At 46.5% G+C, this 27259-nt stretch overlaps 2 protein-coding genes across 4 annotated transcripts in view; one reads left to right on the top strand and one right to left on the bottom strand.

The window, feature by feature from the left end:
• Positions 1-7098: 7098 nt before the first annotated feature.
• Positions 7099-18984, bottom strand: APIP (APAF1 interacting protein). 3 transcript variants are annotated; one of them, XM_063437897.1, is made up of 8 exons: positions 18688-18984; positions 18487-18569; positions 16688-16788; positions 12540-12588; positions 11063-11180; positions 9691-9826; positions 9028-9195; positions 7099-8137 (listed from the first exon to the last, which is right to left on the bottom strand). In XM_063437897.1, the coding sequence occupies exons 2-8, from the start codon at positions 18532-18534 to the stop codon at positions 8038-8040; spliced, it is 720 nt and encodes a 239-aa protein (XP_063293967.1). In that variant the 5' UTR covers positions 18535-18569; positions 18688-18984; the 3' UTR covers positions 7099-8037. The 3 variants fall into 3 exon arrangements, with proteins under 3 accessions (XP_063293967.1, XP_063293968.1, XP_063293966.1); XM_063437898.1 differs by having other exon boundaries at positions 18487-18631; positions 18672-18832; XM_063437896.1 differs by having other exon boundaries at positions 18487-18983.
• Positions 18985-19323: 339 nt separating this feature from the next.
• PDHX (pyruvate dehydrogenase complex component X) overlaps positions 19324-27259 on the top strand; it is a 98040-nt gene continuing 90104 nt past the window's right edge. Inside the window, exon 1 of the mRNA XM_063437893.1 lies at positions 19324-19556. Coding sequence (XP_063293963.1) covers positions 19439-19556 — 118 coding nt within the window. The 5' untranslated portion in view covers positions 19324-19438. The remainder of the gene's footprint in view (positions 19557-27259) is intronic.

The raw sequence follows: 27259 nt of genomic DNA, 5'->3' as shown, positions 1-27259 counted from the left end.
GCCCCCCCCGGCCCCCACCCCTGAGCGGCGGGTGGGGGCCCTAAAATTATCAATAAGGGGGGGGGACCTACTGTCCCCCCCCCGGCCCCCACCCCTGAGCGGCGGGTGGGGGCCCTAAAATTATCAATAAGGGGGGGGGACCTACTGTCCCCCCCCCGGCCCCCACCCCTGTGCGGCGGGTGGGGGCCCTAAAATTATCAATGAGGGGGGGACCTACTGTCCCCCCCCGGCCCCCACCCCTGTGCGGCGGGTGGGAGCCCTAAAATTATCAATGAGGGGGGGGACCTACTGTCCCCCCCCCCCCCGGCCCCCACCCCTGAGCGGCGGGTGGGGGCCCTACAATTATCAATAAGGGGGGGACCTACTGTCCCCCCCCGGCCCCCACCCCTGTGCGGCGGGTGGGGGCCCTAAAATTATCAATGAGGGGGGGGACCTACTGTCCCCCCCCCGGCCCCCACCCCTGAGCGGTGGGTGGGGGCCCTAAAATGATCAATAAGGGGGGGACCTACTGTCCCCCCCGGCCCCCACCCCTGAGCGGTGGGTGGGGGCCCTAAATACAAAGGGGGGGGGGGGACCCTAGTTAACCCTCCCCCCCCCCCCAAAAAAAAAATTATCTCCCTACCTACCCCCCTCACCCTAAAAATAATGAGGGGGGGAACATTAACTAAAAACCTGTAAAAAAAAAAAGAGATAAAAAAAACTTACCATTCGATGTTTTCTTTCTTCTAAAATCTTCTTTCTTCAGCCCAAAAAAGGCCAAATAAAAATCCATAATAACCGACGCAATTAAAAAAAAAAAAAAAAAAAAAAAAAAAAAAAAAACCGAGCGCAAAAAAAATAATCCATCTTCACCCATGGAGGGCTCCGCGCAGACTGAGCTCCGCAGGGTGGGGAAGGCTTATAAAGCCTTGCCCCGCCCTGCAATTAGGCTAAGAACACTCTGATTGGTGGGTTTAAACCAATCAGAGTGCTCTTTGTCATTTTACAAGCGTGGGAAAGTTCTTTGGAATTTCCCCACGCTTGTAAAATGACACAGAGCACTGTGATTGGATGGGTTTCAAGCCATCCAATCACAGTGCTCTGTGTCATTTTACAAGCGTGGGAAAATTCCAAAGAACTTTCCCACGCTTGTAAAATGACACAGAGCACTGTGATTGGATGGCTTGAAATCCATCCAATCACAGTGCTCTGTGTCATTTTACAAGCGTGGGAAAATTCCAAAGAACTTTCCACGCTTGTAAAATGACAAAGAGCACTCTGATTGGTTTAAACCCACCAATCAGAGTGTTCTTAGCCTAATTGCAGGGCGGGGCAAGGCTTTATAAGCCTTCCCCACCCTGCGGAGCTCAGTCTGCGCGGAGCCCTCCATGGGTGAAGATGGATTATTTTTTTTGCGCTCGGTTTTTTTTTTTTTTTTTTTTTTTTTTTTTTTTAATTGCGTCGGTTATTATGGATTTTTATTTGGCCTTTTTTGGGCTGAAGAAAGAAGATTTTAGAAGAAAGAAAACATCGAATGGTAAGTTTTTTTTATCTCTTTTTTTTTTTTTTTACAGGTTTTTAGTTAATGTTCCCCCCCTCATTATTTTTAGGGTGAGGGGGGTAGGTAGGGAGATAATTTTTTTTTGGGGGGGGGGGGGAGGGTTAACTAGGGTCCCCCCCCCCCCCCCCTTTGTATTTAGGGCCCCCACCCACCGCTCAGGGGTGGGGGCCGGGGGGGACAGTAGGTCCCCCCCTTATTGATCATTTTAGGGCCCCCACCCACCGCTCAGGGGTGGGGGCCGGGGGGGACAGTAGGTCCCCCCCTTATTGATCATTTTAGGGCCCCCACCCGCCGCACAGGGGTGGGGGCCGGGGGGGGACAGTAGGTCCCCCCCTTATCGATAATTTTAGGGCCCCCACCCACCGCTCAGGGGTGGGGGCCGGGGATAATTTTAGGGCCCCCACCCGCCGCACAGGGGTGGGGGCCGGGGGGGGGGGACAGTAGGTCCCCCCCCTTATTGATAATTTTAGGGCCCCCACCCACCGCTCAGGGGTGGGGGCGGTTGATAATTTTAGGGCCCCCACCCGCCGCACAGGGGTGGGGGCCGGGGGGGGGGGGACAATAGGTCCCCCCCTTATTGATAATTTTAGGGCCCCCACCCGCCGCACAGGGGTGGGGGCCGGGGGGGGGGACAGTAGGTCCCCCCCCTTATTGATAATTTTAGGGCCCCCACCCGCCGCACAGCGGTGGGGGCCGGGGGGGGGGGAAGGAGAGTAGGTCTCCCCCCCCCCCCCCCCTTCAACCACTATTGTGGACAGTAATCGTCCCTGTGGGTTCGGGCTTCAGCTGTCAGCTGAAGCTGAAGCTGTCAGCTGAAGCCACGCCCACAGCAGTGCTGACAGGCTGTCAGCACACAAAGCGCTTTGTGTGCTGATAGCCCGTCTGATGCATTCACCCAGAATGCATCGGACGGGAGGCCTTTTTAGGGCCTCTGAACTCGGAAGTCCCTCTGGTGGCCGTCTGATTGACTGCAACAAGAGGTGTTCCAAGCTTCCAATGTAAACACTGCATTTTCTCAGAAAATACAGTGCTTACAAGAAAAAGGCTCCGGGTAGCTGTAGCACTCACCTGAACAACCTCATTAAGCTGAAGTTGTTCAGGTGACTATAGTGTCCCTTTAACAATCAGTGATATATGCCTCAATGAGATCAACGTGTGAGGTGAAGTATCTCAAGATTATTTACAGCACGGTTGGGCCCAAGTCGTGGGTCCCGCCATGTGGTAGGTTTCTTTTATAACCTGTACTTAGAGGTATACAATAAACAAAATTAAACAAACAATAGTTAGTATGGTATGCAAAATAACAGAATGTGATATTAGATATGCAATCACTGTGCACGTTCCGCTGCGCACCTGTTGGGTGGACAGGTAAAGTGTCAACGTGACACGGGTTGGAGATTCATGTCTACCTCTGGGGTATAGGATATGAATCCTGGTCCCTAGGTGTAATGAATTTGGCACGGCTCCTAGGAACGTAAAGTCCGGCGGCCACCGGTGTTAGGGTCAAGTAGTCGGGAGGATCGGTCATCACTAGAGCTCGTATGACCTGCAGAGCTTAGTATATTTTTAGTATCACAGCTTTGTGTACCATTAGTATATCAGTGGTGGTGGGGGGGGGGGGGGTTTAAAGTTGCAACTTAAAAGGTATATTACAATTAATTAATTTATTTTTTTGAGCATGTCGGTCCCTTAAAAACTGAAACCCAAGATATAAAGGATACTTCGTGAGTTCAGGCAAGCAGTTGGTAGTAAGTACTATTAAATACAACGTGCGCTGCGATGTTGCAGCAGTGTTATGGAGATCTGATTGTCCTTGCCGCTTGGCTTGTGAAGTGTGGGATGCAGTTTTCGTTGGAGTTACATGTCTACTGTGTCCGGTCAGTTCTCTTCTACGTTGTAGTTGGGGAGCTGTCATGGGGTCCTCCATCTCACTGTTGTATAGGGACATCTTGTAGATCCAGTGCATCTTCTGCGGTGGTGATGGTGGCTGTCACTCCATTGTGGTGTGCGGTGAGGGCAAAGGGAAAACCCCATCTATATCTGATCTGTCTTTCTCTCAGCTGGCTGGTAATCGGTTGCAGGGTCCTGCGGCCTTGTATAGTGATCCAGGAGAGATCTTGAAAGATTGTGTCCCTGAGAGCATAAGGCAGGTGAATTCCTTGCATGTTTTATGGAGACAACATATAATGTCACGGGGTGAGTCATCTGGTCCGCCCCATGGCCTGAGTGCTCTGTATGCTCTATCAAATTTGATGGGTGCTGCTGTAGGGCGCTCAAGGATGGAGTTAAACAGGTTGGTCAGTAGTTGTGGTACATTTTCCTGGTTTGTGTTAGATTCAGGGAGCCCCCTTACCCTAATGTTATTCCTCCGTCCCCTGTTGTCAATATCCTCCACGCTTAGGCGTCTGCTCTCATGGCCGTCCGGACACGCCCCCCGAAAATTATTATTTTAAATTGTGCATAAACATTTCTTCTATTAATTGTGACAGCAAAATTGCAAGCAAATGTATAGCCAAGTGTATTCCATATTTAAAAGTCAAGTTTATACCAACTGTATAAGGCAATGTGTACATATGTACGATGTGTTAATATAGGTAAATATTCTAAAAGCAAAATAAATAAACAAAAGAGAAAAATGTAGATGAATGCATTAAGCAGTAATGTAACTAACCCACTGCGTATACTTATTTATAAATTAGGTTAGGGTCCATTGCTATTGGGGTGCAGAGCAAAGTGTGAACACATAGCAAATTTGGTCATATGGTGGGACATACTCTTAGTTGTTTTATCAAAACTGGTGTTTCTAAGTAGCTTTGAAAGATTTGAAACCACATGTTTTACAAGACCAAGAATTTCTTTCTCTGTGCTTTGTATACATTGAGGTTATTTCAGGAGCATCGCTACAATGCATTCTCTGTGAAGTCCTCTTCCTTCAAACACTTCCCACTGCACAGTGGACTGACACCTTATCGGCTCAAACCAGGAAAATAAAAAAATTTTTTAAATACTTACCGTAATTTTTTTTTCCCAGGCTATCATCCATATCAGCATCACCTATAGAAGATTGTCTTCCTTATTGCCATAGCATTGGCCTGCAGGGCTTGAGAACTTCCTGCTTTTTCCTCTGAGGTGTAGCTCCACACTCTCATCTGATAAGAATGGGAATATTCAAATTGCAATTAAGAAAAGTGTAAAAGTAATCACCGCCCTCTTCAAAACAATAGGGGTGGGGATCCTATGATAATGGCATGGATGATGTTTTAAATCCTAGTTTCCTGGCTAAACTATGTCAGCAGAACCCATGGGGAAAAACAAAAACAATATATTGAAAAAGCCCCGACAAAGACCCTCATAATCTTGAGTCAGCCCTTGTGGACTGAGCTTTGATGCCTTCTGGAATAGACTTCCCGCAGCTTTGTAGGCATTTAACCCCTTAAGGACCAAACTTCTGGAATAAAAGGGAATCATGACGTGTCAGACATGTCATGTGTCCTTAAGGGGTTAAAAGAGTAGACATAATCCATCTTGTAATGGTGGAAACAGAGGCAGTTACCCCCTTATTATGACCAAAAGGGATGATGAATAGTCAGATTTTCCTAATTCCTTATCCCGATATATTTTAAAAGATCTCACCACATCCAGATTATACACATCTCGTCTTTTGATGTTGGATCAAGGTAAAAGGAAGACAGGACAATATCGTGGTCAATGTGAAATCTACAGACTATTTTTGAAGGAATTCTGGGCGAACTACGATGTGAATAGAGCTTCAGAGGATAAAGTATTAAAGGGAAACTATAAGCAGCCAGACCAATTCATCTCATTGGTCTGGGTGGAGTGTAAAACATTGCAGTTCTAAGACTGCCTCTAGTGGCTGCCTACCAAACAGCCACCAGACGTGATTCCTGGAGTTTCACAAAGTTTGACTCTGCATGAGGACATCCAACATCAAGGAAAATCCCGTAGGAGAGCATTGAGGTTCACATGTGTATTTATATACAGAGTGTCCTTGACTATTTTTATATATCCAATAAAAGCTACATTTTATTAGTGTCATTAAACATTTGTCCCATAAGTCCTTCGGTGCCTTTCAGTGGTCTGGCGTAGGTTGTTTTTTTTTTTTTTCGTTCTTAGGTGCACAGCCCAGCATTGAGGGATACTGGCGCTGGAATCGAGAAAGTGAAGAAAAGGTTACTTAACCCTTTACAAAGCTTAGGGGGGATGTGGGGGCAGAGGAACACAGTGTTAGGAATACATCTTTATATTCCCAACACTAAAGTGTTTCTTTAAGTCATGGAGTTCTGTGGCCTGAAATTATGAGGAAGATATCTGTCTATATGTTATGCGAAGATTGATTAGTTAGCAAATATTTGTTTCTGGTTGGACTGTGGCCCTTTCTCCCCCCCCAACAGTAGCAGCCATGGAAGGTTGAAAAGTGTTAGAATTTCAAAAGGAAACAATGAAATGTAAATTTACTATAGCTAGGCAACAGAAAAACATTAGATTCCAACAAAAATTGTAAAAGTGCATCTCTTGGTGTTTGGGAGCTTTTATTCAGTATAACTTCATGTTTTACTATTGAATGTACTATCTGCAAGTTTCTGATACACATTGTCTACCTTGCTATATTAAGCAAGAGACACACACACACACACACACACACACACACTTCCTACTTATTTCGAAACAAGTAGTGGTTTCTACGTATACAGAGGTTTTAATTATACTATTTGTGATATTGCTCAATCAAGTGTTTTACAAACACATCAAGGCTTTCTGGAAGTTGTATTTTAACGGTCAGCTTTTTTTACTGTAAAAAAACCAACAAGCACTACAAACTGCAGATTGAGAGTTAATAGTAAACAGGGTGCGTACATAAAGCTAAAAAAATATTTGTGTAATAATAATAAACCCACCCGCCTAACCTACACATTGCATTCAAAGTGGATCTGTCACTTTTAAGGTCTTTGCATATCTTGCAAAGACAACCCCCCCGATGGCGATATTTCTGCTAGGGGTGTGTTAGTTTGACGCGGTCCTTTGCAGTGGCTGCCATCTTTCTCCCAGAGATCTTTCTTCATCTTCTGGAGCTTCATCTGCCAGGAGCCTCGCTAGTTCTGTACTCTCGCACAATTACAATGATTCATATAGCGCCAACACAGCATTCAACAGTGCTGTACGATAGGGGAACAAGACAAACGTTTAATTCTAAGAAAACACGCGTGACACACGGGAACAGTTGGTGAAGTGAAACAAACTTACCATCTAAAGATTGCACAAGAGATGTTTGGAGCATGAGACAATGCCCAATTCCTTCAGCTGACAACAGTGACAATGACTGGAATCTGACAATCGTTGACAGCGCACCCATGCCTTTTGTCAACCTCAGACTTGCCCACAAGACAAATAATTTCACTGAAATTCCAATGTCGTGAATGTAAGTATTTTATAAAAATATAGCTTTATGAAATACTCAGAAGTGACAGACCTGCTTTCACATGTGCCTGGGGTGCCTCATTTAACCGTATCAAGATGCAAAAACACTAGAAGACAAGAGGTAGTGATTTGTGATGTTTTGTTTAATAACAATAGGAGACAACAGATAATTATATATTAAGAGAATTCAACCCATCATGCATTCAACAACATCACACTGCTAAAAAGTGTACAACACCAATGATTATTCCAAGACAACAGGGCAGTAAATCGATCACCAGCTTCGTCAATATATATCTTAAATGCTCAGCATTAGTCATATTGTGCTTAATTTTGCTGCTCGAAACCCTAGTGGTTGGCATGTTTTTGGCCAATAGGGCATTTGTATTTTTATGCAGAAAAGACAAATGTTCATATGAAAATCTAAAAGTGTCAAACACTACAGTTCTGTTTAACTGCGCGTTCTGATTTCGCCACGTCATGCCATATTCCAACTCATTAAGTTGCTAAAACTGTTGCAGACATACGAGTCTAGCATAATCCTCAAACAAGGGGTGCACTGTGCTATGTACTTCACTTAAATATGTGCTGAATTTAAAGAACACTGTAAGAATCCCCCAGCTTGAGGTAGATCATGTTATAGGAAGCTGAGCAACGGATAATGCGGCACGGGTATGTTTTCCCCATACTGCCTTAGATAGCTATTGTAAAAGTCTACCCAAGGAAACGTATCACAGCATTTATGACAATCTGATCTCTACTTACAAATAATAATTAAAAAAAATGTAAAAAAATTATAATTATAAGCATTTGAGGGACTCAACTATGTGCGCATAGTTTGTTAATAACCGACCACTAGTGCTACACCAACGGGTCTGTACGTGTTTAGATCATTAATACGGAGAGCATAAAACCAATGAGGATATCACCGATGGATGAATGAGGAGAGACGGCTAACAAATATGCAGAGAGTGAAATTTTTCTCACTCCACTGTACAAAAGTTCTGTTAGCTCAAGGACTACGTATCATGGTAAAATTGCTTTGATCAAGGTTGAAGGCATTAAACTATTCCTTTTTCTTCACCAGGGAGAGCTGAAGGGTCCAGGCCGTGTTGTTTCATTTCCACAGCGATATCAAACAGGTAGTCATAGCACTCACACCTTGAAGAGAGAAAGGGGAGATTGAGATTACAGGAAATGGCAGCATAACCATTTCTTTACAGGCTGATCGATGTGATGCGAGGAAGTTTATTCATATACATTGCACATGCCGTCACCAAAAGAGGATCGGACGACAGTGATGAGACTATGCCACCAACTTTACATGGTCAATTTACAGTAACATCGCACACAAACATACAGTTTTAAATAGTGCAGGGCTACATCACCTATCTCAGCAAACAAATGTGGATTCAATTCCACCATATAGCCATTTCGTGTTCAGCCCAACACTACGCCACAGTACCCCAATATTGGTGGATCCTACACGAATTTTAACATAGGAATCAAATTAAATAATGCTGGTGCTAAATGAACTAAACCTGTTGTAAGAGCTCTTGCCACTGGTGTTTGCTTACATTGCTAATTTTAAAGAGGGACACTGCACCCAGAGCACCTCTTTGAGATAGTTAACTGGATGTCTTTAGTGTCGCTTTAAGGTTCATCTTTGGATCCATTTTTCTTCATAAAAAAGTCCTTGTTTTTGGAATTACTTTGCAGTAAGCCTCTTTGTTATTTTTTTTTTTATACATAATCTTTAAAAAAAAAAAAAAAAGAAAAAAATATAAAAAAAAAAAAATCAATAAACTAGAATTCAAAACAAACACACAGGTTTTGATGGTAAATTACAATCTAATAACAGAAACTTTTTACAGTGAATCAAAGTGTATCATCCATGCACAAAAGGTGAGCTCATCATAAACACCAATTTTGCAGAGTAATTCAGCTTCCATAGGTACCTTTAATTTATATATCTTGGAGGTGATAATCATCTTATTTTACTCTATGTAAACATTAAGACCAAGTGTAGGACCCACTAGGAAAACGCTTACATTGTTTTTGCTTTTTCCCAGGTGTCTCCCCAGACATAGACCCCGTGGCGGCGTACAAGAACAGCACTGGAGTCGGGATATTCGATCATTGCTCGTGCCATACGATCTTTCAGGTCTTTCTCTTCTGGAGTGTTCTCCACAATGGGCACCACTAACAAATCATCATATCTGGCAGAAATCATTTAAAATCAGGATTATTAGAATGTTCTTCATATGTCCACAAAAATAGAAACAAGCATACATATACCCAAAATTATAAACATAAAACAAACAGATACAATTTCACTCAGAACTCAATGTGAATAAAGAGATCACAAGGAAGTCAGGACCATTATGTGGTATGAAGAGGTCAATTTTTGGGGAGATGTGAGAAAGCAGAGGATCAAGTATCTTCCACCTGCTGCATCTTGCCATTTCCCCTCAGTTGTCCCTCCAGACAACTAACGGGTACATGTGTCTAACTGATCAAAGAGCCATAGAATCGATCACCGTTTTTGCCTTCTCCCACATCTGAGAGAGTACAACAGTGATGTAGCTTCTAGCAAATAAAGCCACCCGGAGACAAATAGACAGCAGAACCAAAAGGTGGCGGAGCAGAGGATATAAAATTTCAATTATGAACATTTTGGAAACGTACACAGCTAGAAAGAGATTGGGTTGTACCTGTAATAGCCCCCAGAAGTGGATTTCTTAATCCCTTTAATCATTTCCTGGTGTGTAATCCGGAATTCCTTTCCTGGGAAAAGCAATGTAGCCATAACCGCTGCCTTCGAGTGAGTGTGTATCACAGCGCCAGCCCCTGGAAAGATGAGAACTATTATATTGTGCAGATTGTTTGCAGCTGCAAACACTCACATAACATGTCAAAAATAGGCAGCACTGACCCAAGAAGCACCTCTAGTGGCCATCTGCTGCCTAGGGACACCGCCTGTGGAAGTCTCTCAAACTAAACACTGCCTTTTCTCTGACTATGCAGTGTTTATATTAAAGGGAAACTCCAGTGCCAGAAAAACGATCAGTTTTTCTGGCACTGGAGGGTCCCTCTCCCTCCCACCCACCAATCCCCGGTTACTGAAGGGGATTACGTCTCCTATGGGGAGACGTAATGCGCATGCGCGGAATTTCCGCACATGCGCATTAGGTCTCCGCCTCCGCGACGCTCCTCCTAGTGATTACGTCGGCCGGTGGGCGACACTAATCTCGCTCACCGGCCGTGGAGACCTAATGCGCATGCGCGGAAATTCCGCGCATGCGCATTATGTCTCCCCATAGGAAAGCATTGAAAAATCATTTCAATGCTTTCCTATGGGGTTTTGAGCAACGCTGGAGGTCCTCACACAGCGTGAGGACGTCCAGCGACGCTCTAGCACAGGAAACCTGTGCTAGAACCCAGGAAGTGACCTCTAGTGGCTGTCTAATAGACAGCCACTAGAGGTGGAGTTAACCCTGCAATGTAAATATTGCAGTTTATGAAAAACTGCAATAATTACACTTGCAGGGTTAAGGGTAGTGGGAGTTGGCACCCAGACCACTCCAATGAGCAGAAGTGGTCTGGGTGCCTGGAGTGTCCCTTTAAAAATCATGCAGGGCCAGGCAGTAGGCACCAGAACAATTACATTTAGCTGCAGTTGTTCTGGTGACTAGTGTCCCTTTAAATAAAATGTGCAGACCAAAAAAAATGTCAAAATGCTAACGGCATGTATAATGTGATGTATAGCGCTCAAAATTTCCACTTGCCTCCAGCCACTGGTAAGTACAAATTTAGCCCTGGTGGGTATTATGTGCATGCTTGCAGTACACTGCATAAGCAGTAAAGTAGTACAAAAATATAGATATGTATTTATTTAAATACAAATAAACATTTTTACCATATATACAAAGCTTGTACGTATAAGGATCAATCAGTATCACAACGCTTGGTAGATGGATAGTTCCAAAAAACTGTTAAATGTTCATTAATTACAAATGTGCATATTATTTCTACATTGGTTGCATGTTCAGTAATGCAGTCTCAGTGATTAGAAAGGACATGTACCTCTCATGGTATAAGCATTCATGAAAAGCGGTGTGCACTGGCTTTTCTTCAGATTTTTATATGGCGGAGGACAGCTGATGTCTCTTTCATCAATGTCACAAATAAACAAATCATCAGGCTGTGGGAAAAACAAAATATTTAGCATAAAAAATATTTATAGTTTCTAACAAGATATGATCACTGGCAAAAGTAGGACATAATATGTATTTAATTATTCAATCATGGAGAGGAATTGGATGAGCAGAGCATGGCAATAGCTGAGAGAGATAGCTTAGAGAGATGAGGGTAAACAGAGTGGTGGTGGTGGTGGGGGCAGTTGTGGGAGTCCGGTCAGGGTCTCCCACAAATATTGGTTTTAATACTTAAATAACAGTCTTTAATCTTGACTCCCACAAAACCTTAAAGGGACACTCACTATAGTCACCAAAACAACTTTAGCTGAATTAGGCAGTTTTGGTTTATAGATCATGCCACTGCAGTCCTACTGCTCAATTATCTGCCATTTAGGAGTTAAATCAGTTTGTTTATACAGCCCTGGTCACACCTCTTTGCATGCGACTTGCACAGCCTTCCTAAACACTTCCTGTAAAGAAAGATCTAATGTTTACACTTCCTTTATTGCAAATTCTGTTTAACTGAAATTTGAATCTCCTGCGCTGTTAATAGCTTGCTAGAACCTGCAGAGCAGGATATAAACACTTTTTTAAAAAAATTTTGCTGTGCATATGAATGGTACAAATGCACTTTAGTTACCCCGACGGCAATCCTCCAGCGTAACAACATATAAGACAAGTGGGGTAGTGGATTAGACAGGCACAATTTTATAATAGGAAGAAGGTGACTGGTCGGGACCACCCAGCCACTGTTCAGGATACAGGCTAGCTGCAAACAAATAATGGTGAGTGAGTGGCTAGGAGACAGGCAGTTTGGATAGGTTAACAGGCTAAGCTGCAAACATGCAAGAAACAAAAAATTGCTAGCTACGGAAACAGGATAATATCAAGCATGTCTATATAGGCAGGGGTCTCAGCTATAGCTTATGAGCCCGGGGATCGGCTGCTTCCCCGTGACTCAGCCTTGTGAAGGCCGCAAGCCTTCGGTTTAGCAAACCAGCGTTTTAGACTCCCAAGAAAGGTACAGTTCGGTGCAGCACCCTCTCACGGTTTTTAGCAGTGGGAACAGCAGTCTGTGTGTGTGGATTGATAGGTAAGGCACCCTGATTTTTTTATATAAAAACTTTTAAAGTAAGTGACATCTGATTGAAATCACTTTTTTTTCATTCAGGCTGAGTCACAGTAAGGGGAGGTTAGGGAAGTGTCGCTATGCTGGACGGACAGAAACAAAAGTGATTTACCTCCTAAATGGCAGAGAATGGAGTATGATGTATACACCAAAAGCAGCTTCATTACGTAAAACTTGTTTTGGTGACTATCGTGTCCCTTTAAGAAGTAATATCTTGAAACCATTAATTCCGTACCTGAATTCTTTCTTTTTGGACCCCAGAAGGTGCAATATAAATCTCGTCCCTGGAAAACATGGGTGGGGAAAAAGAAAAGATAACCAAACAAATTAGAATAATCAGAAATATAAATTCACTAAACTATGAATAGAGGAGAACGGACAAGGAAACCGCTAACTGCAGACCAGAAGAGAGAGCTCAAAAACAGTTTTGGTGGAGATTCCATTTAATCCAACTTGGTGGCAAGTTTGACTTTCCATCTGTAATTCTCCTGTGAAATCTCCACATTTCCCATTTTAGTGACTAAACGGTCTAGATCTATGGTAATGAACATCCAAATGAAAACCCTTTGAGTAAGAAACATAGTATACACTTATCCCATAGAATGCAACCATTATTATCTTTAGAACTCCTATTCAAAAAGTTACTATTAGACTGTAAACTATTGTGATTGTAGTAACATTCCACATTCTGTTCCTGAATGGCTCTACTTTGGATCAGGGGTACAAATTCAGATTAATGACATTATAGATCAGAAGTAGTCAACATGTTAGCATTTACTTGTTGCAAAACTACAAAAATCACAAGATGCCCAGTCAACCCATATATTTAGCTCATAAAACACTGTCACATATTAAATAAAATACTTATATGAATGCCAATGAATAACTGCTCAGTTCAAAGAATGTTTTAAACTTAATGTGTAGTGACCTCTAGTGAAACAGTTACAGAATGCACATACAAACTGCTCCAGAGCTGGACCTCAATAGCTTCCTGCCTAAAGGGTCCACAAATCTGTGCAGAATGCAAGTCAAACATAAATAGGCGCTAACCTAATTTGACGTGAATAAGGCCTTGATTTAATATTGTTGGTATATGCTATTTAAATTATATTCATATATATTTCAAAATAAAAAAAATGTAAACCTGAAATAAAAATTTTATATATATATATATATATATATATATATATATATATATATATATATATAAATAAATATCAAAATATGACATTAAAATATTTTGCTGAATATTAAATCATTTCAAAAGCTTATCCAATATATAATGAACCAGAAATGCTTTTCAAACAATATTAAATTGAGACCTAAGTTGGCAGAGATGATACACTTTAATATGGAGTTTATAACATTATCAATTTTACTTTGAGCAAACATGGTGCAATGCCAAAACTCCGGGTAAATAATGGGAGCTGTAGAGCGGATTATATACAGGGAGTGCAGAATTATTAGGCAAGTTGTATTTTTGAGGATTAATTTTATTATTGAACAACAACCATGTTCTCAATGAACCCAAACAACTCATTAATATCAAAGCTGAATATTTTTGGAAGTAGTTTTTAGTTTGTTTTTAGTTATAGCTATTTTAGGGGGATATCTGTGTGTGCAGGTGACTATTACTGTGCATAATTATTAGGCAACCTAACAAAAAACAAATATATACCCATTTCAATTATTTATTTTTACCAGTGAAACCAATATAACATCTCAACATTCACAAATATACATTTCTGACATTCAAAAACATAACAAAAACAAATCAGTGACCAATATAGCCACCTTTCTTTGCAAGGACACTCAAAAGCCTGCCATCCATGGATTCTGTCAGTGTTTTGATCTGTTCACCATCAACATTGCGTGCAGCAGCAACCACAGCCTCCCAGACACTGCTCAGAGAGGTGTACTGTTTTCGCTCCTTGTAAATCTCACATTTGATGATGGACCACAGGTTCTCAATGGGGTTCAGATCAGGTGAACAAGGAGGCCATGTCATTAGATTTTCTTCTTTTATACCCTTTCTTGCCAGCCACGCTGTGGAGTACTTGGACGCGTGTGATGGAGCATTGTCCTGCATGAAAATTATGTTTTTCTTGAAGGATGCAGACTTCTTCCTGTACCACTGCTTGAAGAAGGTGTCTTCCAGAAACTGGGAGTTGAGCTTGACTCCATCCTCAACCCGAAAAGGCCCCACAAGCTCATCTTTGATGATACCAGCCCAAACCAGTACTCCACCTCCACCTTGCTGGCGTCTGAGTCGGACTGGAGCTCTCTGCCCTTTACCAATCCATCCATCTGGCCCATCAAGACTCACTCTCATTTCATCAGTCCATAAAACCTTAGAAAAATCAGTCTTGAGATATTTCTTGGCCCAGTCTTGACGTTTCAGCTTGTGTGTCTTGTTCAGTAGTGGTCGTCTTTCAGCCTTTCTTACCTTGGCCATGTCTCTGAGTATTGCACACCTTGTGCTTTCGGGCACTCCAGTGATGTTGCAGCTCTGAAATATGGCCAAACTGGTGGCAAGTGGCATCTTGGCAGCTGCACGCTTGACTTTTCTCAGTTCATGGGCAGTTATTTCGCGCCTTGGTTTCTCCACACGCTTCTTGCGACCCTGTTGACTATTTTGAATGAAACGCTTGATTGTTCGATGATCACGCTTCAGAAGCTTTGCAATTTTAAGAGTGCTGCATCCCTCTGCAAGATATCTCACTATTTTTAACTTTTCTGAGCCTGTCAAGTCCTTCTTTTGACCCATTTTGCCAAAGGAAAGGAGGTTGCCTAATAATTATGCACACCTGATATAGGGTGTTGATGTCATTAGACCACACCCCTTCTCATTACAGAGATGCACATCACCTAATATGCTTAATTGGTAGTAGGCTTTCGAGCCTATACAGCTTGGAGTAAGACAACATGCATAAAGAGGATGATGTGGTCAAAATACTCATTTGCCTAATAATTCTGCACGCAGTGTATAAGAAATGTACAATAAAGATCAGGAAGCAAATAGTGGTCCCTGTATATATTTGTTTTATATGCCAGTCACGAATAGAAACCAGAATAGTTTCCCTATTATGAGGCCAGAGGAATACTGATAGTCGTTTGCCTGGTTTCACTGAGAAATTCGAGGTTCCACAGAAAGTGTGCCAGAGGTTGCCTGTAGCCTGTAAGGCTGTCCCGATCTGTTTTGTCACATTCTCCTTACACATCTGGGACTGCTACTTTGAACATTACCGAAATGACAAAGTATGTCCAGCCCACTCTCTGAACTGACTGGGGAGCAAAACAAGCAATTCTAGTTTGACACCTTCAGGCTCCAACACATCCACCTCTCGACACATTGAAAAAGCCCTTAATAGTTTAAATGGATCTTTCATTCTCCTTTGTACATTATAATTTTTTGTTGCTTGCATATTTACCTTTGTAATACTTCTTTGATGGAAAATTAAAAATGTGGTTAGCCCCAAAACTTTAATGTCATGTAATATGTATTTATGAAGATGCCATGATACACAGAGGGGGGTTATAATTTAAATTATGCAATTCTTTTGGTGTTTTCGGGTCAAGATATATGACTGTCACATTGCATTTACCCAAGTTATAATTTATTACAGTAAAAAAAACAAAAAAATAGTATTTAAGAAAACATCTATCCAATAGCAAATTATTTTACACAGCTTGAACCACATGTATTGTTTAATCTGTGTACCTACAAGAAGTTTTGTCAAGACAAACAGATCATTTGGAAAACTACCCGAAGAAACACTTGAGAAACACAAAACCAAATAAAAACTCCCTAAAATGATAAATAATACAAATACAAAAAAACTATATGCAGAAAATAGAACATTATATGCAGAAAAAGAAACAGTAACACTGTGCAACATGTTTTGTACACCAGCATGTCTCTAACATACTTGAAAACGAGAGAAATCTCAATGTATCTTTCCTGGTAAAATATTTTATAAATAAATAAATAAATAAATAATAACTATTTACAGACAGAGCAACCTGTAAATGAGGTTAGATTTCCTCAACTAAAATGGCATGAATAGGCAAACTTGGAGCCTCAACGGTACTATAAGGACAGAGAGGAAAGTAGATAGATATCGCCATCTAAACAGAGCCTAGTTGTGACCAAGTGATCAGCTGACCTCAAACACTTAAATCTGTAATCACTGCTTGTGCAGTCCCAAATAAACGGAGATAATGGACAGTTACGATCACAGTTAATCTGTAACAGAAGAGTACTTGACAAACACATGTCAGGACTTCTCTTACCTTAATAAATAAAATAAAAAAGTCAGTAATCCAATTTCGACACTCTGCTTATTTATTGAAAGATTTATATAGATACAATAGATAACTCACCCATACTTCAGACTGATACCTCCTCCAGTTCCTGTCACCCAACCCAAATTGTAGAACTGTCTGCATAACTCTGGGATCAAGTTCCTTGGATGCCCTTTATCCTATAATCAAAATGTCAAATTACTGTCACTTTTCAAGCACAATTTTAAGACTACAATAAAGAGTTGTGGGATACTGCACAAATTTGGTTTAGGGAAAAAAGGCTGAATGTGGAGACAAGACCTCTGTTCGTTGTAACTTTTTGCCCTCACCAATCGGTTACTTGTAAGTTACAAAGTCACAAGGACGTTTTCCCGAACACATGGTTCATCATGGTACTATCAATAATGTGAGCAGGGATCTGAAGATTTTTTTCATCATACTGTCATGTTAACCATTCACTTGAGAATACCACATAAAACAGCCTTGAAGCTAGTGGGAATATCACTAATAAGCATCACCAGTGGAGCGATTATCTAAGCCAGGAGTGCCCAAAAGGTAGATCCCCAATGTTTTAAAACTACGGCTTCCGTTATGCTTTGTCATTCTAAAGGCATGCAAAGCATCATAGGAGTTCTAGTTCTTCAACATCTGAGGATCGACATCTTTTGGGCACCCCTGCTCTAAGCTTTCAATCGTGGATAATGGAAAAAGAATCTGCACGTTTTATACCAGAGCTCCATAATTGTAGAGAAAACTTGCAATTCACTTTTAAAATCAGCAATTCCTTATGAATTGAGCAAGATAGTATAGATAGAATTCTCATTTTATGAGTGTGGATGAAAGAATGGTTTCTATATTCTGAACTTTGCATCTGAACCCTGATTTGGTAAACTTGAATTACAAGTAACAGAAGATTAGCTTTGGATAGATATATATATATATATATATATATATATATATATATATGCAGTGTAAGCTTCTACTTTGATCAAAGTGCAGAATTCTGCGAATGCTGACGATTTTAAATTTTATAGCTTTTATTTCTTTAAAATAAAAAGTAAAATAATCTGTTCAAAATAAAACAATTTAACCCCAAAGTTGTGTATCCAACACAATGACCCTGACCTCCTTCTTCTCTCTGATTCTTTAAACAGGAAGACTTGTATAGGGATGCACTGCAAATTGTCTGAGAACACCAAGCCAATCAGTAGCTCGTTATTCACAAAACGGCTTGAGTATTGTACAATATTTTCTCAAGTCGTTTTTATAAATGAGGAGACGACACTTCCTATTAAAATAAGTAGAACGAGAGGAGCAGAGCTAAAAGCTGGTGTGTTAAAGACTTTGGGGTTAACCGCTAAAGGAAAGCACATACCAGTGACCTCCTGGCACCATAACAACTTCATACAGATTAAGTTGCTACGGTGCCCGAATGTTCCCTTTAAACATCGTGAAACAGATTATCAGACTTATTCACTAAAGTGCAAATTGCTTGGAATTTAAAATGAATTTTGCATTTTAGCCCATGCAGCGATTTATTAAAAACACTGAACTGTCGTGAACGCAAAACTGAGGCCACAAAAGCAGACCAGGAAAAATTCCCAGCTTGCTTGTTTTAGCCTTAACCGCGCAATTCATTATATAACTACGGTAACTACAATCCGCTCTTTAGTGAATTAGCCCCTGAATATGTTTCACCCCTAATTTTGGCATTAGAATTAGAAAATTCTAAAAGTCCTGACAGTTCACACTGTATAATAACCCAGTATATGTGCTTGGTACATTATTATACATTATATTGGTGCTGTCTAAGGCTGCTATAGAATATAATAAATCACAGTGTATTGCAGGAAGTATTATAAATAGACTGTGAATACCTTGGCATTGTCAGTCTGGTTGCAGTTATCTCCATTGCAGTAATACATGCTGGCAGATTGCTGGGGCTGCTGCCTGGGTCCCTCTGAGCCTGGTTCTGTGTGTGGTTGTGGTTGTGGTTGTGCTGCTGCCTGGGTCCCTCTGAGCCTGGTTCTGTGTGTGGTTGTGGTTGTGGTTGTGCTGCTGCCTGGGTCCCTCTGAGCCTGGTTCTGTTTGTGGTTCTGTGTGTGTTTGTGGTTCTGTGTGTGTTTCTGGTTCTGTTTGGGGTTGTGCTGCTGCCTGGTTCTGAGCCTGGTTCTGTATGTGTGGTTCTGGTTTCAGGTGTAGTGTCTGGTTACAGTGTATATGTTACATGTTAATGCTCTGGCAGCTGGGTTGGGTCTGGTAATGTTGCTCCCAGGTCTCTGCTTCTCCTGAAGCTGCAGTCAGAGCTGTGCTGATGCTGAAGGGGCGGGGCCAGTCAGTGACGCGCAAATATGGCGACACCACTCCTGGCTAGACACTGGCGCGTTATGATGACGTACTGAGCATGTCAGCTGTCAAGCACAGCTAGGGCAGCCTCCCCCCGGGGTCCTATTCACAGCCCAGCTGTCAGGCATAGCTAGGGCAGCCTCCCCCCGGGGTCCTAGTCACAGCCCATCTGTCAGGCACAGCTAGGGCAGCCTCTTCCTGGGGTCCTAGTCACAGCCCAGCTGTCAGGCATAGCTAGGGCAGCCTCCCCCTGGGGTCCTAGTCACAGCCCAACTGTCAGGCACAGTTAGGGCACCCACTTCCTGGGGTCCTAGTCACAGCCAAACTGTCAGGCACAGTTAGGGCACCCTCTTCCTGGGGTCCTAGTCACAGCCCAGCTGTCAGGCACAGTTAGGGCAGCCTCTCTCTGGGGTCCTAGTCACAGCCCAGCTGTCAGGCACAGTTAGGGCAGCCTCTCCGGGGTCCTGTGAAGGCTGCGGGAAGATGGCGGCCTCCTTGAGACTGGGCTGTCAGGGGATCGTCAGGACATTGGTTGCCGGTCTCCGGGTCCGGGGTCCTGACTGCGGCCTGAGAGCTCTACACCGGAGCGGGATATGGAGGGGTGAGCCTGGGGCCGAATTATATCCATCCCCCATAATACACCCAGAGAGCCAGAGCCCCCCCCCCAGCAAATACAGCCAGAGCTCCCCCCCCAGCAAATACAGCCAGAGCTCCCCCCCCAGCAAATACAGCCAGAGCTCCCCCCCCAGCAAATACAGCCAGAGCTCCCCCCCAGCAAATACAGCCAGAGCTCCCCCCCCAGCAAATACAGCCAGAGCTCCCCCCCCGCAAATACAGCCAGAGCCCCCCCCAGCAAATACAGCCAGACCCCCCCCCCCAGCAAATACAGCCAGACCCCCCCCCCAGCAAATACAGCCAGACCCCCCCCCAGCAAATACAGCCAGACCCCCCCCCAGCAAATACAGCCAGAGCCCCCCCCCAGTAAATGCAGCCAGAGCCCCCCCCCAGTAAATACAGCCAGAGCCCCCCCCCAGTAAATACAGCCAGAGCCCCCCCCCAGTAAATACAGCCAGAGCCCCCCCCAGTAAATACAGCCAGAGCCCCCCCCCAGTAAATACAGCCAGAGCCCCCCCCAGTAAATACAGCCAGAGCCCCCCCCAGTAAATACAGCCAGAGCCCCCCCCAGTAAATACAGCCAGAGCCCCCCCCAGTAAATACAGCCAGAGCCCCCCCCAGTAAATACAGCCAGAGCCCCCCCCAGTAAATACAGCCAGAGCCCCCCCCAGTAAATACAGCCAGAGCCCCCCCCAGTAAATACAGCCAGAGCCCCCCCCAGTAAATACAGCCAGAGCCCCCCCCAGTAAATACAGCCAGAGCCCCCCCCAGTAAATACAGCCAGAGCCCCCCCCAGTAAATACAGCCAGAGCCCCCCCCAGTAAATACAGCCAGAGCCCCCCCCAGTAAATACAGCCAGAGCCCCCCCCAGTAAATACAGCCAGAGCCCCCCCCAGTAAATACAGCCAGAGCCCCCCCCAGTAAATACAGCCAGAGCCCCCCCCAGTAAATACAGCCAGAGCCCCCCCCAGTAAATACAGCCAGAGCCCCCCCCAGTAAATACAGCCAGAGCCCCCCCCAGTAAATACAGCCAGAGCCCCCCCCAGTAAATACAGCCAGAGCCCCCCCCAGTAAATACAGCCAGAGCCCCCCCAGTAAATACAGCCAGAGCCCCCCCCCCAGTAAATACAGCCAGAGCCCCCCCCAGCAAATACAGCCAGAGCCCCCCCCAGCAAATACAGCCAGAGCCCCCCCCAGCAGATACACCCAGAGAGCCCCCCCCCAGCAGATACACCCAGAGAGCCCCCCCCAGCAGATACACCCAGAGAGCCCCCCCCCAGCAGATACACCCAGAGAGCCCCCCCCCAGCAGATACACCCAGAGAGCCCCCCCCCAGCAGATACACCCAGAGAGCCCCCCCCCAGCAGATATACCCAGAGAGCCCCCCCCAGCAGATACACCCAGAGAGAGCCCCCCAGCAGATACACCCAGAGAGAGCCCCCCCCAGCAGATACACCCAGAGAGAGCCCCCCCCAGCAGATACACCCAGAGAGCCCCCCCCAGCAGATACACCCAGAGAGAGCCCCCCCCAGCAGATACACCCAGAGAGAGCCCCCCCCAGCAGATACACCCAGAGAGCCCCCCCCAGCAGATACACCCAGAGAGCCCCCCCCAGCAGATACACCCAGAGAGCCCCCCCCCAGCAGATACACCCAGAGAGCCCCCCCCCAGCAGATACACCCAGAGAGCCCCCCCCCAGCAGATACACCCAGAGAGCCCCCCCCCAGCAGATACACCCAGAGAGCCCCCCCCCAGCAGATACACCCAGAGAGCCCCCCCCAGCAGATACACCCAGAGAGCCCCCCCCCAGCAGATACACCCAGAGAGCCCCCCCCAGCAGATACACCCAGAGAGCCCCCCCCAGCAGATACACCCAGAGAGCCCCCCCCCCAGCAGATACACCCAGAGAGCCCCCCCCCCAGCAGATACACCCAGAGAGCCCCCCCCCAGCAGATACACCCAGAGAGCCCCCCCCCTAGCAGATACACCCAGAGAGCCCCCCCCCTAGCAGATACACCCAGAGAGCCCCCCCCCAGCAGATACACCCAGAGAGCCCCCCCCCAGCAGATACACCCAGAGAGCCCCCCCCCAGCAGATACACCCAGAGAGCCCCCCCCAGCAGATACACCCAGAGAGCCCCCCCCAGCAGATACACCCAGAGAGCCCCCCCCAGCAGATACACCCAGAGAGCCCCCCCCAGCAGATACACCCAGAGAGCCCCCCCCCAGCAGATACACCCAGAGAGCCCCCCCCCAGCAGATACACCCAGAGAGCCCCCCCCCAGCAGATACACCCAGAGAGCCCCCCCCCAGCAGATACACCCAGAGAGCCCCCCCCCAGCAGATACACCCAGAGAGCCCCCCCCCAGCAGATACACCCAGAGAGCCCCCCCCCAGCAGATACACCCAGAGAGCCCCCCCCCAGCAGATACACCCAGAGAGCCCCCCCCAGCAGATACACCCAGAGAGCCCCCCCCAGCAGATACACCCAGAGAGCCCCCCCCCAGCAGATACACCCAGAGAGCCCCCCCCCAGCAGATACACCCAGAGAGCCCCCCCCCAGCAGATACACCCAGAGAGCCCCCCCCCAGCAGATACACCCAGAGAGCCCCCCCCAGCAGATACACCCAGAGAGCCCCCCCCCAGCAGATACACCCAGAGAGCCCCCCCCCAGCAGATACACCCAGAGAGCCCCCCCCCAGCAGATACACCCAGAGAGCCCCCCCCCAGCAGATACACCCAGAGAGCCCCCCCCCAGCAGATACACCCAGAGAGCCCCCCCCCAGCAGATACACCCAGAGAGCCCCCCCCCAGCAGATACACCCAGAGAGCCCCCCCCCAGCAGATACACCCAGAGAGCCCCCCCCCAGCAGATACACCCAGAGAGCCCCCCCCCAGCAGATACACCCAGAGAGCCCCCCCCCCAGCAGATACACCCAGAGAGCCCCCCCCCAGCAGATACACCCAGAGAGCCCCCCCCCAGCAGATACACCCAGAGAGCCCCCCCCCAGCAGATACACCCAGAGAGCCCCCCCCCAGCAGATACACCCAGAGAGCCCCCCCCCAGCAGATACACCCAGAGAGCCCCCCCCCAGCAGATACACCCAGAGAGCCCCCCCCCAGCAGATACACCCAGAGAGCCCCCCCCCAGCAGATACACCCAGAGAGCCCCCCCCCAGCAGATACACCCAGAGAGCCCCCCCCCAGCAGATACACCCAGAGAGCCCCCCCCCAGCAGATACACCCAGAGAGCCCCCCCCCAGCAGATACACCCAGAGAGCCCCCCCCAGCAGATACACCCAGAGAGCCCCCCCCCAGCAGATACACCCAGAGAGCCCCCCCCAGCAGATACACCCAGAGAGCCCCCCCCCAGCAGATACACCCAGAGAGCCCCCCCCCAGCAGATACACCCAGAGAGCCCCCCCCCAGCAGATACACCCAGAGAGCCCCCCCCCAGCAGATACACCCAGAGAGCCCCCCCCCAGCAGATACACCCAGAGAGCCCCCCCCCAGCAGATACACCCAGAGAGCCCCCCCCCAGCAGATACACCCAGAGAGCCCCCCCCCAGCAGATACACCCAGAGAGCCCCCCCCCAGCAGATACACCCAGAGAGCCCCCCCCCAGCAGATACACCCAGAGAGCCCCCCCCCAGCAGATACACCCAGAGAGCCCCCCCCCAGCAGATACACCCAGAGAGCCCCCCCCCAGCAGATACACCCAGAGAGCCCCCCCCCAGCAGATACACCCAGAGAGCCCCCCCCCAGCAGATACACCCAGAGAGCCCCCCCCCAGCAGATACACCCAGAGAGCCCCCCCCCAGCAGATACACCCAGAGAGCCCCCCCCCAGCAGATACACCCAGAGAGCCCCCCCCCAGCAGATACACCCAGAGAGCCCCCCCCCAGCAGATACACCCAGAGAGCCCCCCCCAGCAGATACACCCAGAGAGCCCCCCCCCAGCAGATACACCCAGAGAGCCCCCCCCCAGCAGATACACCCAGAGAGCCCCCCCCCCAGCAGATACACCCAGAGAGCCCCCCCCCAGCAGATACACCCAGAGAGCCCCCCCCCAGCAGATACACCCAGAGAGCCCCCCCCCAGCAGATACACCCAGAGAGCCCCCCCCAAGCAGATACACCCAGAGAGCCCCCCCCCAGCAGATACACCCAGAGAGCCCCCCCCCAGCAGATACACCCAGAGAGCCCCCCCCCAGCAGATACACCCAGAGAGCCCCCCCCCAGCAGATACACCCAGAGAGCCCCCCCCCAGCAGATACACCCAGAGAGCCCCCCCCCAGCAGATACACCCAGAGAGCCCCCCCCAGCAGATACACCCAGAGAGCCCCCCCCAGCAGATACACCCAGAGAGCCCCCCCCAGCAGATACACCCAGAGAGCCGAGCCCCCCCCAGCAGATACACCCAGAGAGCCGCCCCCCCCCCCCAGCAGATACACCCAGAGAGCCGCCCCCCCCCCCCAGCAGATACACCCAGAGAGCCGCCCCCCCCCCCCAGCAGATACACCCAGAGAGCCGCCCCCCCCCCCCCAGCAGATACACCCAGAGAGCCGCCCCCCCCCCCCAGCAGATACACCCAGAGAGCCGCCCCCCCCCCCAGCAGATACACCCAGAGAGCCGCCCCCCCCCCCAGCAGATACACCCAGAGAGCCGCCCCCCCCCCAGCAGATACACCCAGAGAGCCGCCCCCCCCCCAGCAGATACACCCAGAGAGCCGCCGCCCCCCCCAGCAGATACACCCAGAGAGCCGCCGCCCCCCCCCCAGCAGATACACCCAGAGAGCCGCCGCCCCCCCCCAGCAGATACACCCAGAGAGCCGCCCCCCCCCCCCCAGCAGATACACCCAGAGAGGAGCCGCCCCCCCCCCCCCAGCAGATACACCCAGAGAGCCGCCGCCCCCCCCCCAGCAGATACACCCAGAGAGCCGCCCCCCCCCCCAGCAGATACACCCAGAGAGCCGCCCCCCCCCCCCCCAGCAGATACACCCAGAGAGCCTTGGGAGTGGGCATGTTCCAACATAACTTATTAGATCACGCTATTACACACATTACAGGATTTCTCACTAATTTGTCAAACTGGTTACAATAACATGTTTGTTAGTCCACCCATTGTAAAGCACCATGGAATTGTTGGCGCTATATAATAAAAATTATTTGTGAATTGTCAGGATTTCAAAGTGCATTCCAAGTTTTTTGTCAAAATACCTAAATTGGATAAAAACACAAACAACAAAGCCAACTATATTTCCATGTTCAGAGTATTCTGCCTAAAATATGAAATTCACTTTGATTTCCATACTATTTACATTTTAGTACATAAGCCAGTAAGTGGCTCCTCTGTCTGAATTAAATAAAGGCTGTATACAACTTCTCTCCTTTTGGTATACTATGGTTAAAATGGCCCTGTCACTGTCTGGACTCTTTGCATATCTTACTGCTGGGGTCTGGTGGCAACAGGGAAAGGAGATTTACTTGCCTGTCCTTGTTAGGCGCCGACACTTTGATTCTCCTGCATCTTTTTCTGCTCTTGGCACTTCACAACTACAATAGAGCTGTGGTCAGAGCTGTACTCTCGCTCACATGTGTGAATACAGCACTGGGATCTATTCTATCTTTATTAATTACTTATAAGCTGAGGGGGTGGGGGGGGGGGGGGCAAAGCAGCTTTAAAGGAATCGTTCCAGCAGCAGTGCTCTGGCACCTCCCAGTGTGAGTGAATAGATTATGCCAGGCAGTCTCCTTACTACATTTTCTGTTATTTAGAAGTAAAACACTTTTTTCCCCAGCAATAGCCACACATCCACTGGCTGAGATGCACACAACCACTCTACACACTTCCTTGAAAAGAAGTCTATGTTTAAAAAAAAAAAAAAAAAATCCTTTTTGCACAGTGTGTTTTTAATGTAGAACTCATCTCATGTAGTGTTACTTACCTGCTAGAGCCTGCAGCAGTTTCATGTGTGTGATTAAAGAGCAGGAGAAATTGTGCCGTAAAAATAAACTTTTTTTTTTTCTGGAGGATGTATGAGTCAAAGCCAGGAGATGTGTGGTTAGAGGTATATAAACGTTGCTAGTAAATGGCGGCCACTTGAGCATTGACACTGCAGAGCCTTTGATTAGGATATCTAACTAAGTCAATGTAGTATTTTGCTTTCTGCACCCTTCTTTTGTGAATGTTATTTAACATCAGTGTGTATTCTGTAGTGTTTATCATTTTAAAGCACAAACAAGCTTGTTTAAAGTGACAATCTAACCCGCTTTAGTGGTGATCGTGTCCACTGGCATGGAGTCTAAACTACACCCAGAAGTATTGAGCTCAGCGTTTTGGTGGTGCATTGAGACGCTCATTGGCTGAGAACTCTCACCTGACGCTCTCAGCCCATTAGATGACCCTGCAAAACAGGGCTTAGCTCAGTGGAGTTGATGGAAGCTCCTTGCAGAAGGTGATGGGCACTTGGTGGACCCAAGATAAGTTGTCAAACAATTCTTAAATCGTTTGATTACTGACTTGGGGAGAGTGCATTCCTGGCATTAAAACCACTACAGCTTAATGTGGTTTTGGTTCGAAGAGGCTGTTTCTGACGTTTATTTGTAAATGCTACCTTTCCTATGAAAAGGCAATGCTTACATTTGTCCCTAAGAAATCTACTAGTGGCTGCCATTTAAACAGCTAATCGATACTTTCTAGTGCATGACTGAATTTGTCATTTTCATGCTCTGCATGAGGACACTAAATGATCCCTGTATTCTAATTTGTAGTGGTAGACTCCCAGTGCTACTTTATGAAGAAACCTTGTGTTGACTAAGCTTATCAGAGATGAGGAGCTTAGCCAAGGCAGAAACGGTAGCCCCAGTGAGACTGGCACAGCATGGGTTTGAAGGTTGAAATGAAAGTATCTACTTATTCTTTATATTATGATTACCAGGGGGACCCTGAATCTAAGAATGCAGAAGTAAACTCTGCAGTTAGAAATAAGTTTCTAACATTTCTAACATTACCATACTCAAAGTTCTTCAGTGAATATTCAAGGAATTCAACCAAAGAGTAAAGTGCATTAAAGGGACACTTCACTGCCCAATTATAAAATACTTAAAGGAACAATCAAAACATTTAAAGAACGTTCGCTTACTGAAGTGCCTTATGTGGATAGAGTTAGTCCTCTTTGTTTCATTGTTTAAAAGTGTTGCTTTCAATAGAAATTGGCAATTTTATAAATGTGTTCTAAAACACCTTCCTGGTAATTCAACGCAGAGCACCTGCCTTTCAAAGACTTTTTTAATGAGCTGTAATAAATGCGCGGCATGGTGATACCCCAATGATTCTCTTGTTATAAAGAATCATTACATGCAATAAATAAAATAAATATATGTATTAGACCGTAACCAGGTGTAAGGGGAAGGGGAGAGGAGGGGGAAGGTTGGGTAAGGGTATCTGTACACAGGAAGGTGGGTGTAGTCAGGAATTACATGGAAATACCAATACCCAATTAAGGCTGTATATCGCCCCCACACACTTGTATCTCGAAAAAGTACAGAGAAAAGCTCCTACCCACAAAAATAAATCCTCCCCAGGATGAGAAGGTTCAAAAATATAGGATGCCAATAGGTACTCGAGCCTAGGCTAAAATAGCATCACTTAAAAGTAAGGATAACTAGCCCTAATGGTACTCTGCTGTG

Source organism: Pelobates fuscus, chromosome 12 (genome assembly GCF_036172605.1).
Source record: "Pelobates fuscus isolate aPelFus1 chromosome 12, aPelFus1.pri, whole genome shotgun sequence".
Lineage (NCBI taxonomy): Eukaryota > Metazoa > Chordata > Amphibia > Anura > Pelobatidae > Pelobates > Pelobates fuscus.
This window is presented reverse-complemented; position numbering and strand designations above follow the sequence as displayed.

Excerpts from the sequence above, each read along its gene's own strand:
- APIP (XM_063437897.1), bottom strand. The coding sequence starts at position 18,534 with ATGTATTACTGCAATGGAGATAACTGCAACCAGACTGACAATGCCAAG. Across the intron at positions 12,589-16,687 it reads GGTATCAGTCTGAAGTATGG|GGACGAGATTTATATTGCAC; the intron begins GTGAGTTATCTA and ends CATGTTTTCCAG. Across the intron at positions 11,181-12,539 it reads TCCAAAAAGAAAGAATTCAG|CCTGATGATTTGTTTATTTG; the intron begins GTACGGAATTAA and ends TTTTTCCCACAG.